We start from the raw sequence: 14,447 nt of genomic DNA on the forward strand, positions 1-14,447 counted from the left end.
TATTGACGAATGACAGCAGCATGCTTGAACAGGATACATGTAATTCACAGAAGCTTTTTTCGAGAGGGGTGACAATAATCAACAGCTGATCAAAATCAAGGATGTCATGGAAGTTACTTTAATGGTACCATTTGAGTCCCAGAACATGTTTTGGATAATATTTCTGTCTAGGAATTGGCTGGAGTACTGCATGTGATCATTGTAAATGTGCAGAATATTCGCTCGAACAAGTGTTACCACGTGAAAGATCCAAGACACTATCATCATGTAAAGAGCTTGATGGTTGCATCCGCTCCAGCCTTTAATATCCACGGTTGACTCTGTGTTTCTAACAAGAAAGGACTTAAAATCCAGGACACCATGGATGGATCCATGTAGCCAGATAAGACACAATGCTCTGGATAGGTCCATCATTGTGCACATGTAGTATGTTCTGTGAAATGGTATTTCATCTAACCCAGCTGGATCCGCCACTCCAAGACACGGTCATCATGTGAAGAGTCTAATTGTTGCATCCGCTCCGGCAGTTAATATCCATGGCTGACTTGGATGGAACTCGCAAGCAAGGACACCCAGACCGTTTGTTATGACGTGACCTCGTAGAACCTTGACTGGTACTATCAGTGGGTTCTGAAGTAGATCACTGCACAGAAAAAAATATAACATGGAGTGGACAATAGGAAATACACTAGAATTTAAATAAGTCAACTGTCTAAAACAATAATAATCCCCCAAGGTAAAGCGATTTCCAGAATGAAATATGCAAAATGTTGTTTTTCGTCACAAGAGATTTTATGTAGTTAGAATGACCTGTATATCAAATATCATTGTAAGTTGAACACATTTTTTTTCGGTTCCAAGAGACTTTATACAGTTAGAATGACCTGTATGTCAAATGTCATCACAAGTTGAACAAATTTCTTCAGTTCAAAGAGATTTATGTAGTTAGAATCACCTGTGTGTCAAATTTTGTCAGAAGTTGAACATATTTTTGTGACCCCATGGGATTTGATATAGGAAGAATCATCTGCATGTCAAATTTATTGCAACAGCATACAGGTATTCTTACGATACAAATCAAAAGATCATCAACATTTGATAACAAAATCTTCCTTTCTTTTTTTGTACATGAGATTTCAGTCATTTTTATTCCCATCAATCAAGGTTGAATTCCCGATATCCGTAGAGATTCATCCCACTGGTAGAAATCAATTAAAACAAATTTTCGTCTTTTCACAATCACTTTCGCCTACTTGTTTTTGAAGGTCTTTTCAGACCAGGGCTGACTCGCCATAAATGGGGTACTATCAACAGTGCGCAAGTCTGTGAGAATGGACTTCCACTTCTGCACTGCCAATACTACCTCATCTACACATTAAAAACCAAACTGATTGTGAAAAGATGAAATCTTGTTTGAAAGGTTGAATAGTCATCTTTGATTATACTTGTTAGCAAGCATCTGAATGCAAAGTTCATTATTTTAAGACAAATTCAATTCGGGTACTGTTGTTGAAACGGGGGATTTTGGGGTATCACTTATGCACAAGGGTCACTAGCCGTGCGGTAAGGTACCTCGTCACAAGCCTGTGCCATGTCTTTTCAAAGGAATCACGCGATAAAGGCTTTTTCTAGCTTTTCTTGGCTGCTTTCCAGCATTCTCCATTGTTATGTGTATGATGAATTGTGAGAATCAGTAATAAAAGCCCGGTTGCGGAATTCCCGCACGAAAGACACAGCTCTTGACTTTTGACAAGGTAACCAAGTTTTCCCGTTTCAATACTTACTTGTAGACTTGGCCATGGAATATCAAGACAACGCCATCGTCCGATGCCGAAGCAAAGAGTGGATAACGATGATGGTAGTTGACTTGCCTCACAGCTTTCCTATGATGTCTGAGTGTCTGGTATGGTTTGGTAGATAGATCCATATCAAACCATGATACCCGGCAATCGTAGCTTCCTATTAATACATTGTCACCTATCGGAGAAAAGTACAAATAAAAAAAATGAAATGAAGTTTATTGAATAACATCTGTAAAGATGAAATTGAAATCATATCATACAAAACTAATTTCCATTAATGTCTATCACTTATTCATCTGTGTGCCACATAAAGACAACAATGCCAGGACCTTAGAATGATACCTGAAGTGTTCCATGACCAGGGCTCTGTAATTGCAAATATGAAAGAACCGCACTGAGTGGTGCTTGGTCAGTATTTTAAACCTAATACGCGTGTGTGTGTAACATTGATATTGATTGGTCAGTTCATTCAGCGATTGATCACTAATTTTTGTGTTACGGAGCCCAGAACACACATTACTGACTCGCCTGCATAGCAAAATAAAGACATAGGTGCTACTTATCTAACGGCGAAAACAAAAAAATTAAGTATCTGCAAATAGATGAATGAAATTACAGGTCACATTGCGAAGGTCAAAAGTCATGCGGCCAACGACCTAAGTATTACATTGTTAAGTGAATGTGTGTAGGGGATCTCAGTTTGTTTTACATTGAATCGCGTAATGCAGGCGAGACTGACAGAGGCGTTCCACACTTAAGTCTCTTTAAATCAGGATTTTATGTGGAACGGGCATTATTGGAGCTAAAGGATTTGGGTTTAAATCTTTTGGCAAGAAAAATATCACAGTTGACCAAATGCAAGACTCCAACCTTCTTACCTGCTGGATGTATTGAAATACTGGATACCCATTTAGCACTGGATATAAGCTTCTTTGTAAGTTCTTGCTTCAACAGATTATACACACGGATGAAACGTTGTGTCTGAAACAAAAAAAAAACAGGACATCATCAAAACATTCAAGTAAATGATCAGGGGTGGGTGAACCCCCCCATCAATGATTAATTATGATCACCAAAAGTCTAACAGAAAGCTGATTTGCAGTTGATAAATAATGCAAAGTTTACGTCTGGTTGTAAGATAGAATTGTGCAAGAAATCGTCAAGATGATTGGAAGATATTAATTATGACACATCAACACATTTGTATGCTCTGTTTTGTAATATACACAATTATAAGAAATCAACTCCAGTCTGCTGAGAATCAAAGGCAAAAGAACAAAATTTATGATACTTGAATTTACGATACCTAAATATTTAGTCTTAACATTTTTTTTCAGCAGTCACATCTTGACATGAATATGAATGTATATAAAGATTATCCTTTCAAGTGGAACTCTTCTTATTTAACATGAAAATAATTAGGAAGTTCATTATGACAGTTTTTACCTTCCCAACAGATGTTTCATACAATACAAAGAATTCCCTGATGCTAACCTCACCTAAGAAATGTGTCAACCACTCAACCTATCCATTCTAACATTATAATTTTCATACGGTGTTTGCAGTTTTCTAGTTTTGAATCGTTAAATCCTGTAATTGTTTCCCTATTTTCTTTTTTTTTTCCAGAGAAAAAAGGGGTTATTCAAGAACAGCAATATTACATAACAGATAACATAATCATAATCTTACTGCAACAAAGAAGAATGGTCTAGTAGGATGAAAGGCTACGCATTGGACCAGTCCTTTGTTCTTCCTGAATGGAGTTTGCGATCTTCTCTTGGATAGCTGATGGATCAGAACAGATGAGTTTCCTCCATCTGGTATCACAGCAGAGAAATAATCTCCTTTACCGTGCCACGTAACCTGCTTCACTCCCTGCATTACAAACATTCAATTCATTCTCATCACTTACACGTTCATATTTCCTTTTCATACCAAGTTTCTTACTTATATCCCAGCTTGTATCCAAACAACTGGCCATTGCAGTTTAAGTTGTTTAAGTTAAAAAATCAACATATTTATAAGTATTGTTACATTACTTTGACTTTTTACAAATCCTATAGAAAGATTCTTAGCATGCAGAATACAATCTGACCTAATGCCCAAGGATACTTCCTGCAACTTCCATCAGAACTTTTATATTGACATACTCACCTTGAAATGTTTGAGCTGTAACCTGAATCCTTCTTCCTTCCTCTCCTCGTCTTCCACCGCAATCCATTCCACCAGGGGTGACGTCTTCAGTTCCTCCGGTCTCTCGTATCCATCTATCAACCTGTCTGTTCCCGAAGCAACCATCTTATCACCAAGATGGGGGTTGATGATGAAGATACTGTTCTCTGCACACACGGCTACCAGACAGACAGCTGGGTTTGGACACCAGGCAACATTGAGGACAGTATCTGGCAGCTCGATGGTCTTCATGCACCGTCCCGTAGACACCTCCCAAAATCTCGCCGTCTTGTCGTCTGAACCTGTTGTACATTCCAAGAAAGGCCATATATCAGATACGGCAATCAACTTAAGTCACAACAGGCAAGAAAAATGATGTCTGCCCAAAAGGACAATGCTGCTAACAACTCTAAAGATACTGTAAAATTATTCTACCCTGCAGTGGTGTACCTTTTTAATTCCTTATTCTGATTTCACACATTGCCCATGCAGGAAATAAATAAAAACAAGTATAAACAGCACAAACTTGACTTAAACAATATTCAGGAGGAAATGTTTAATTTTTATGATGCTCATACCTGAGACAAACCATTGTCCTGAGGGGTCCGTACTGATAGACCTGACATAGCTCTTATGACCTTCATATACAACAGCTTGAGTAGTTGGGAAAGGCTGAAGATCCTTTGGTCTTGGAAGCTGAGGGAGTAGCTCTTCTGGCTCAACTTGTACCTACAAAAGAAAAATTACAAAGTTAAAATGGGAGTAGATTCCTCAAACAATCCTCATGTTATCACAAGATAAAACTTTCTGATAAACAATGACTTCAGTTCATTAACAATAATATGGGCGCGTTGTGGTCTAGTGGTTCTGACTCTCGTCTTTTAAACAGAGGGTTGTGGGTTCAAATCCTAGCCATGGCATGTTTTCCTTCAGCAAGAAATTTATCCACACTATGCTGCACTCGACCCAGGTGAGGTGAATGGGTACCCGGCAGGATTAATTCCTTGCATGCACTGAGCGCCGGTGATGGTAGCTCAGCTAAAGCCGGGGTAATAATAGCAAGCACTCTTTATCCTCAGGCAAAAAGCGCTATATAAATCCAGCTATTATCATTATTATGACTTCTAAGATCTTTGTTACCAGTGATTGCATCCTTGTTACCATAATTGACCTAAATGTAAAATTTGATATTGCTCAATCCAAAGGTTGCATCACAACTAAACAACAACAATAAAATACAAATTACTTTTCATTCCCTTTTCTGGATTGACCAATGAGCGACTCCATAAAATACGTACATCTGGCAGTGTTTTATCAACATTTTTCATCCGATAATAAGCTGTCAGATCTGACAACTTTCCTTCAATTTGATTGGCTGAGAAGCAATGTTACTATGGCAACCTTCGAAAAAAAGGACTTTTCAGATGACATGTCCAACAAACCCTTTCATGAAACATTCCAAATATCCCCTACATGTGGTGGGATCTTCCTGAAGTGATTTTTTTTAACCATTACAAGGGTGTAATGTTCTCAAATGACAATGGCTCAGCAATTCATGGAAAAATGGGGTCAGATGTACATCATTATTTTAGGAATTGCCCGAGGAGTAACTTATCTTAGACACAAACAGGTTGGAAAGCATCATAAATGTTTCAGCTTGATATGAGACAATTCTGAAAACCTTAAAAGCTTTTTTGTTTTTCCTATATTTCTCTTATAAGTTTTATTATTTCAAATTCATATACCTGTTCACTATGTAATTCAATCATAAACTTTTTATTCTTTGAATGTATATATTTTGTACAGTTTTTTGTCAGTCGGTCAGTCAGTCAGTCAGTCAATCAATCAATCAATCAATCAATCAATCAATCAATCAATCAATCAATCAAAAAGACTAGTGAGTCAGTCAATCAATCAATCAATCAATCAATCAATCAATCAATCAAAAAGACCAGTGAGTCAATCAATCAATCAATCAATCAAAAAGACCAGTGACAAATTTTTCCTCACCCTCATTCTCCTCTGCCTAGGACATAGATATAGATCTAAGCATCTCTCAAACCGATCCTGAATGAAGCGGGGGTAGTAAGGCACCTTCCGAAGACAGTCATATTTCTTTGGAATGAAGTCGATCTTTCTTTCATCAGCATCTTGTTCATTCCATGCAAGGATCTATGCAAGAAAAACAGAAAAAAATAAAGATAAGAAAGTACGAAAACTGACCCAACTATCCCCTTTCCTTTCCAAAGGGTACTTTATATATTGCATATGTGAAGTGTACATCAAAATATCAAATTAACAACCAAAAGTTATCATACATATAGCCATACCACCTTTCTTATATTTTCAAAAATGTATTCTTTTTACTGTTATTTACAAGTCATCAGATTTTTAGCCTATCTGTACCATTTGAAACACCAGTACAAATGGTCCTATAAATTTTGAAATTATATTATTAATATTATCTTTACTAGTATTATTCTAATAAACAAATTTGATCAATCAAACTTACCTCTTCTTCAGTTGGAAGATATTCTGGAAGCGGATTATAAGATTCTTCGTGACCCGGTAGTTTCATCTTAGGAGCAGCAATGTGAGCATGATGACGTTTGGTGATCTTGGTCTCGTCATCTTTACCCCACAAATCGTAAAACTTTGGTCCTTTCTTTTCTTCTTCCTCTTTCTTCTTTCTTTCAGCTTCCAGCTCACTGGGTAGTTTCATCCAGCCCATTTTTATTGCATGAACCAATTTGCTAACCTATGGATAATGGGAAATAAGGAGAATTTATTCATCACTCCATAGTAAAGAGTCTAATACAACCATCATTAAATGCTCGATTTAGAATATCATCGATCACATATATTGATATCCTAATAAAGAGCGACATCAACATTTATGTTGTAAACAGTCATGACAATGACAGTGAAACCAGAAATCATAATAATTTTTTTATCTCCGGAGGATGTGAATTTCTACAAATCAAAAGAGAATGGTAATTGCCTAAAATACCTCTTAGCCAAGTCAAAAGATTCTGGCAAGCCCAATCACCACTCCTTGAGCAGTATACCAGAGATTTACCCCATTGAATTTGAAATAATTTTTATTGTATTATATATTTCATTACCATAGCACAATAATTCATTTAGAGATAAACAACCACAACCAACTAGAAAAAAAAATTACAAAATTTCAAATCACTAGATACTGGTATTGGAAAGGGGGACATTTCATATTAAAATTAAGATGGACTCTTTTTAATATCAGTTTCAACAGACTAGGCATCATATTCCAAATGCAGCTTCATTACAAGTTTGGTGTTATGGTTGGTTTACCACATTCACCGGGGCCTTATTGCACTTAAGTTTCTATTATGGCAACTTTGCCATCTAATCATAACTACCATGGTAATAATATAAACAGCCAATCGTAATCAATGATTCATGAAGTCAGTCGATGGCAATGTTGCTATAATAGTAGCTAATATGCAATGGGCCAGACTTTGCCATTACATATATTGAAATACCAGATCGCATAATCACAAATACATCACAAGAGGGGAAAATGTTAAAATAGTGATTAGTCTAAAATTCAACACATTAAATCAGATTAAGTAGGAAACAGTTTTACCTTGTCTTTCTCAGTGAGTGAAGGAATAAAGCTTCGTTTATGAGCCGGTCTCCGGGTGACTGGATGGATCATCTTCTCGTAAGTGAAATGATCGATGTATGGTTCATAGGGGTCAAAGGTCGTCTCGGGATAGAAGCCTCGTTGGATTCGTTGAATGGTCAATAACTGTTCTTCACTGAGCACCACATCCTTACCAAGCTTCTTATCAAAGACAGTCTTCCTATAAATGATTACAAAACGGATACCAACATTTGACAAAGCTATTTATCAAAAACAGTAATCCTATAAACAACCTTCAAAACGTGATCAATTAATCAACACTTTTACCAAGCTTTTAATCAAAGACAGTCCTCCTTTTAACAATCCCCAAAACAGAATCAGTTACCGACATCTTTACCAAGCTATCAAGACAAGCCTCCTATAATCAACCCTTCCTCAAAAATTCAATCTTTTAAAACGTTTTACTCAGCATTTCTTTTTCATTATTATTATTATTTGTTTGGCGTCACCTGTGCCTGGGAGGCGAAAAGCAAACTGAATCACTATGACCCGCAGGTCTCTCCTCCCGATATAACTGATAGGGGGGAATGTTTATCTAACAGTATACTATCTATGTTCCATTTGAAATACCATCCTGAAGATAAAAGTGCTTATATTAGCTGACTACGAATTCACAATAATTAAGTATATGACATATGGGAGAGTTGTCCACACCGCTTGTCACAATTTACTTATCAAATGGCCAATTAGAAATAGTCTCAGCGATCTCATTTTCCAAATAGCCATAACTGTGTTCCTTATTTTTCTATTTTTGGCAAACTTTCATATGCTCATTGAAATCACAAAAATTGATATTTTCCTTTAGATATACACATCATACGTCTTACATAATAATCTACAATAAGTGGTTGTTTACAACTCTTGTTTTTGAGAGGATGAAAATTTCTAACCAATAATCGGGGTTATCCATCTTGTTGAGGAATTCGTCTAGCTTATCTCTTCCTTCTGGTTTGACGATCCGTTGACCTTTGACATCGTATCCAAGATGCTTGTAACCTTCATACCACTCCATGGGGATATTTCCTACTGTATTCCTTATGTCCTGTATGATCAAAGAGAAATTCAGGGCCCCGTCTTACAAAGAGTCATGATCAATCAGTGTCATAATTTTTTCTACAGGAAATTTGCAAAATGTCCTTTGTTAACAAAGGAGAACACACCAAATTGTCAAGAAATCAATGAATCTATGGATATACATTCATACCCAGAATCTTTTTTTGAACAAAAATGTATTTTATACAGTCTACCGGTATTGACTTTGCATGCTTTCCATAATTGCAACTCTTTGTAAGACGGGGCCCAGGCATAACAGCATATGGAGATAAAATGGCCATTGCATAAACATTCCTCTACCACCTTTTACACAATTGCGGCAAGAGAAAAATAATATACAAATATTCAATCAAGACTGCCTGGTGAACATTGGCAAGACATTTTGTTAATAAATGAAACAGTTTGATGGAACTTCAACTCTTTCATTTTTTGCCATTTTTTTCACATTGTCCACATTGTCAATTCAAATGCTACCATATTATATACCTCATTTTTTATAATTTTTTTTGTTTAAAATGAAAATTCTGAATAGAAATTGAGAACAAAACATGGAGTTCAACTCCATTCTGATTCACTTTATTAACATCCTGATGACATTTCAGTATTCATCTTTCCTATTACACCACTACCCATACCATCCAAGCCTATAATTTGACCCCCACCCCCCCCCAAAAAAAAGGAAGACAGCAAAGGGAATATTCTTAATTCCTTGCCTACCACAACCAGATGATCCTTGCACAAAGTGTGTTGGAATATCACAATTCAGTATTCAACGGATTAATTCAATTTCACTAGATATTAGATGGAATGGCATGTTGAGAAACAAACCTCTTCATCCGATGAATCAAATTCATATTCATTGCTCTGAGGTGGTTGGTTGTCCAAAGGTTCTTTGGGGGATTCCCCTGCATCAGCTGACCTCAAGGAATTGTCAGTGACATCATTGCTCTTGACTACCTTCTTCCTATTAAGCTCTTGTCTTTTGCCTTTCTTCAGTTGCTTCCCTTTATTCAGGAGTGTCTGTGACAGTTATAAAAGAGAAGTAATTTGTAAGTCATTGATTTTATATATTATTCAGTGACCAAAAGGAGGGTTGACATTAAGCAGTAAACATCTTTCATATAAAATAGTATCTACCATTCGGTCATACAAAAAGCAGAAACAAATTTGTATCAACTGAACACTCTTTTTAAATTTGTTTAGACAACTCCAAATCAACAATTCATATTCAGTTTATTTGGAAACCGATCTTTATCATGAAGATGACTTTATCTAGATGCAAATTATCAACCTCAAAACAAGTCTATGTTTTTGGTAGTACCTACATACATTTATCATTCTGATAAGATGTTTCATCTATTTCATATATTGTAAAATATCTCCACATCCTTCAAATATATGTTTTGCTTCCGACAAAGATTCTGCTAGGATCCAAAGCTTAGGCCCCTTTTGACTCTCAAATATGTCATTTGCAGCTGTCCTTGACTCAAATATGCAAATAATCAATTGATTTTATTTGTCACTGACACATCTTATTATTCCATCAGGATTCCAAGAAATGCAACTTCCTGACAAAACACAAAAAGTTTGTATCTACATGGTCTACTGGCAGATCTAATTACCATTTAGTCTAACGATCACTTGGTCTAATACTCCCTTGATCTGTCATTTGGTCTTATGCCCAGATGGTCTGATTTTTACTTTGTCTACTTCCTATTATCTTACACTTTGTCAAAACAAAATCTGGTTCATAAACATTTTAGAGGACAAGTCCACCCCAACAAAAAAGAATTATTTGAATAAACAGAGAAAAATCCAACAAGCATAACAATGAAAATTTAATAAAAATTGAATTGAAATGGCAATAGACTGTATTACATTACAAAAAACATGATTACCTTAGGTTCATCGTTAGTTTCTTCATCATCGGCATCTTCACTCGTATCATCCTCTTCTGACATCTCGGAAAAAGATTCATCATCCTTATCACTGGGATTGAAGTCTGCAGAGGAAAAAAATACAAAACAATTAATCGTTCGAGTAGTGATTGTCAATTGGTGAATGAATGACTAGCTGCAATGTTAAGGGGAAAAAAAATCATGGGGAGGGTGATCAATATTTCTTTTGCAGTGGCTCTTTTCCCTACCCTGCTAATTCCCAACTATACTTTGTACCATCATCCCCCATGCAATTTATTGGGGGGGGGGTGCTACTTCTACACCTTTATTGCACTTGCTATCCAGGCATGCATAGCCAACCTGAGGAAAATAATTGCAGAACATTGAAAGATGAGGAAAGGTATTCAAATGCATAGAATAATTTTCCTGGTATATATTGGATATTTTTCCAGGCCTGACTGCATAAGGAGAAGGTATTTGTGTAGGGGGCATTTACATAATTTGAAAAGGAAATATAATTCCATGAAGTGGTACATGGAAACTAACCTTCATCATCTCCATCAGTATCACTATCGTTGAAATTTGCCAACGGGTCATATTCTCCTTCTTCACTATCTGTAAAACTCTCTTGAGATAAATCAGAATCAGTGCTGTCATCATCCTCTTCCTCATCTGCAGGAGCATCTACGAACAAGTTGAACTTTAACAACAGAAAATAAAAACAGATAGAATAATAAATTTAAGTGCAGGTGCGCAAACATTTACTTGGATTGCGTGGATGTAGAGTCATAAAGCTTTCATGCTTCTTTTTACCTTGGACTGTCTACTTTCACTTTTCACTTCACTTTTTGTTTGTGATTTTGCCCATGTTGCCAGATGATTATGTAGTGTGGGAGTGAATGTTAGTGAATGTGTAGTGTATGGTCAGTTCCCCCATGTCTGCGCGGTCTCCCAAGTCTGCGCATCCGCGTATCTGCGATATTCTAGTAAAAGAAGATACGCAACGAACACGAACTTTACACATGCAATACATAAACAGGTATTCATTAAAAAATCCGACTCAAAATGGTGGAAAAATAATGAATTCAGGGCATTTCATGTGACAGCCTCAAAATGCAGCCTTTCTCATCAAAATCCCCGAATCGTGTGCAAAGTGAATGAGTGCGCAGACATGGGGTACCATTTTTTTTTCAATTTGAAAATGACTGCCCGAGGTTTTTTCCAAGAAAATCATATATTTCTTTCACATTTTTATGAGATATTTGGTACACTAACTCATTATAATGTAAGGAACATTATCAACTGAAAGATTTTGTGAAATAAGAAGAAATTCATGTTAAATCTTAACTCAAATTGTTAGGTGCGCAGACTTGGGGCCCACCATCATACATGTCTAAACTTTGTGTTGGTGATTTCAGTGGAGTCAGCACACCAACCCTCGGCCATGCACAGATGCAGTTACTCTAGATCTAATGAATATTCAAAATCTGTAGAAAATAATGTATTAACTAAGTATGATGAACTATGACTAACGTCAGGTATCTAAACCATTACTACCTGACGATTTGCATGCTATCGCCAAGCGAAAGAAAATGAAATCAAGATGGCAACATAAACAAGCGGTAGCAAGTTTTCCGTCTTTCCATTAACATTTTTTAAAATGAATTCTTGTTTAAAAATGAAATCAATAATGTAGAAATGTTGGAAATTAAGTTGTATCCCATGTAACATGATTTAATTTTTGGGGCTAGATCTACATCTTATTCTTAAGATTCTTAGGTTAGGAGAAAAGTAGAATTAAATCTCAGGGGCATAAGTTTCAGGGTTTTTTTGGTGATACACACAGATAATGGGAAGCAATTCCTGGCTCTGGTGAGAGTAAGGATATGTTACTCGTTAGTAAATGATTTTTACTCTCTAGGAGGCTCCTGGCTACTCTCACCATAGCATGGACAAAGACAGTCACACTGACTAGCCAACTGAATGAACACGCCATACCATTACATGGCGGTTTGGTGTATGTGCGATTCGAACGAGATTTCCCGGAAACGTGATATCCCTGTTTAATCTGTGTGCACAAGAATCGCGAAAATCGGTAATGGGAATGGCCTCCTTAGTGGTCACCGTCAGTTTTTCATTCCACATATCTTGACTTCGTCCATTCACGTTCTTTCTACATTTACACAAGTGTTCAAACACATTCCTTTACTTTTGAAATTCAACTATTTAAAATACATCCTACCAACCTTTTCTTCCAAGTCATCATTTGCCTTGCCACGTGCGGGCCTCTTTCTTGAAGTCGTAGCCGACATCGTGCATGCTCATTAACAGATACCGTACCGATAATGTTTGAAACGAAAAGGAAAAAAACAACAAAAACAATAACTGTCCGAAGTCTTTACCTTTAGACAGTATTTTTCTTCAATATAGTATCTTTAGTAAAATACTGAATTGAATTATTTGAATAACTTTATTTTCCATAAAAGAAATTATTTTTTCACTGGTTCACACATAATGTATAAACAAAGAACAATTAAAACAAAAGATGATGAAAACATGTCAACATATTTTACTTTTAGCCCCCCAATTAATTTTCAAAAACCATGTAAAAAAACGTAAAATGACCATATGATTGTGATTGTTTGCATAGCCCGCCCCATACTTTCCACGGCCCCTGCAACATATTCTCATTACAATATCTGACAACCGCGTAGCCAGGATTTCATTTTGGAGGGGGCGGTAAATGCACGCGAAGCGTGCCAACACTTACAGAGCGCGCGAAGCGCGCTCCCTAGGGGGTGGGTGCAGGGAGGGGGAGTTTCCCCCTCCCGCGCGAAGCTTTTAGTGTTTCATAAATTAAAATTAAAAGGAGCCGTTTCTCTTGTCTCTAGTACCTCCAATTTGGTTGACTATATTGCGATTTTGAACCTTGTTTTCAAATGATTTTGAATGCACAAAAGAGGTATATACATGTACAATGGAGGAAATTAAAATGATAATAACTCCGCGCGAAGCGCGGAAGCTAAAGCGTTTTATCAATTTTTCTTGCCATAAGAAGGGTCCCGAGAAAAGGGTTTTCTCAAAGATATATTGAATACTTTCTTTGGAAAGATCAGATTTGATTACAAACAATTTAGCAACAGTGCATATTTTTAACTCGCAAAACAGAGGATAAGATTGGTAGAGGAAGATATTCCTCCCCGCGCAGAGCAATGAAACTCTGAAATTTCAAAGGGCGGACGTTTCATCAAATGTAGATGAATACCCAATCGGCTCTAATTCAATTGATTTTCTAAGATTATTGAACTTCATTACAAGGAAAATAGTGCGCAAAAATAGTTGAAACTTCTGCAATTTATTGAAACTATCTATCTTTATAAAAAAAAAAGGATGCCAAATTTTTTTGACTTATCCTGAAGCGCTTCATTTTGAATATAAAGAAACTTAAGTGTAATTCCAAATTTCAAACTGAGGGCGCAAAACAGGACAGGAGATGAATGTATACATGGAAATGACATGAAGTTTAATACAATTTGATAAAAAATATTGTACTTTTTATTTTATACGACACGAATTTCATACCCTTCCTCTTTTTAAATTAGGAACCTATATTTGCCCACAAATTATGGTTGTTTAGTAATGAGCTGAAAAGCGGGAGAAGTTGACTTTATGGAGGTGACGGGAGAAACTGATATGAAGATTTTACCCGCCCGGAGCCGACCAGCCCAGAAGTTGCGCGATCAATTGGAAAAAAAAGATAACTTCATATATTTACTTCGGCCTAACCTTACTCAAATTCATGCCCTAATGTATACAATTTTAACTTTACCTGGC

The 14,447-nt window shown here is 36.5% G+C and overlaps 1 protein-coding gene across 2 annotated transcripts; it reads right to left on the reverse strand.

Moving 5' to 3' along the window:
- Positions 1–336: 336 nt before the first annotated feature.
- On the reverse strand, positions 337–12,956 carry LOC121408318 (ribosome biogenesis protein bop1-B-like). 2 transcript variants are annotated; one of them, XM_041599742.1, is made up of 14 exons: positions 12,860–12,956; positions 11,164–11,313; positions 10,614–10,718; positions 9,544–9,735; positions 8,553–8,704; positions 7,603–7,822; positions 6,487–6,732; positions 5,985–6,146; positions 4,553–4,703; positions 3,957–4,276; positions 3,492–3,677; positions 2,681–2,783; positions 1,785–1,977; positions 337–643 (listed from the first exon to the last, which is right to left on the reverse strand). In XM_041599742.1, exons 1-14 carry the CDS (start codon positions 12,923–12,925, stop codon positions 490–492), a joined length of 2,400 nt encoding a protein of 799 aa, XP_041455676.1. In that variant the 5' UTR covers positions 12,926–12,956; the 3' UTR covers positions 337–489. The 2 variants fall into 2 exon arrangements, with proteins under 2 accessions (XP_041455676.1, XP_041455675.1); XM_041599741.1 differs by having other exon boundaries at positions 10,614–10,717; positions 11,160–11,313.
- Between the last annotated feature and the right edge of the window lie 1,491 nt (positions 12,957–14,447).

The sequence above is a fragment of the Lytechinus variegatus genome, chromosome 2 (assembly GCF_018143015.1).
Source record: "Lytechinus variegatus isolate NC3 chromosome 2, Lvar_3.0, whole genome shotgun sequence".
In the NCBI taxonomy this organism is placed as follows: Eukaryota; Metazoa; Echinodermata; class Echinoidea; order Temnopleuroida; family Toxopneustidae; genus Lytechinus; species Lytechinus variegatus.

Coding starts and splice junctions, on each gene's coding strand:
- LOC121408318 (XM_041599741.1), bottom strand. CDS start 12,925: ATGTCGGCTACGACTTCAAGAAAGAGGCCCGCACGTGGCAAGGCAAAT. Junction 8,705..9,543: donor TTGATTCATCGGATGAAGAG/GTTTGTTTCTCA, acceptor TTGATCATACAG/GACATAAGGAATACAGTAGG. Junction 1,978..2,680: donor TATTTCAATACATCCAGCAG/GTAAGAAGGTTG, acceptor TTTCTCCGATAG/GTGACAATGTATTAATAGGA.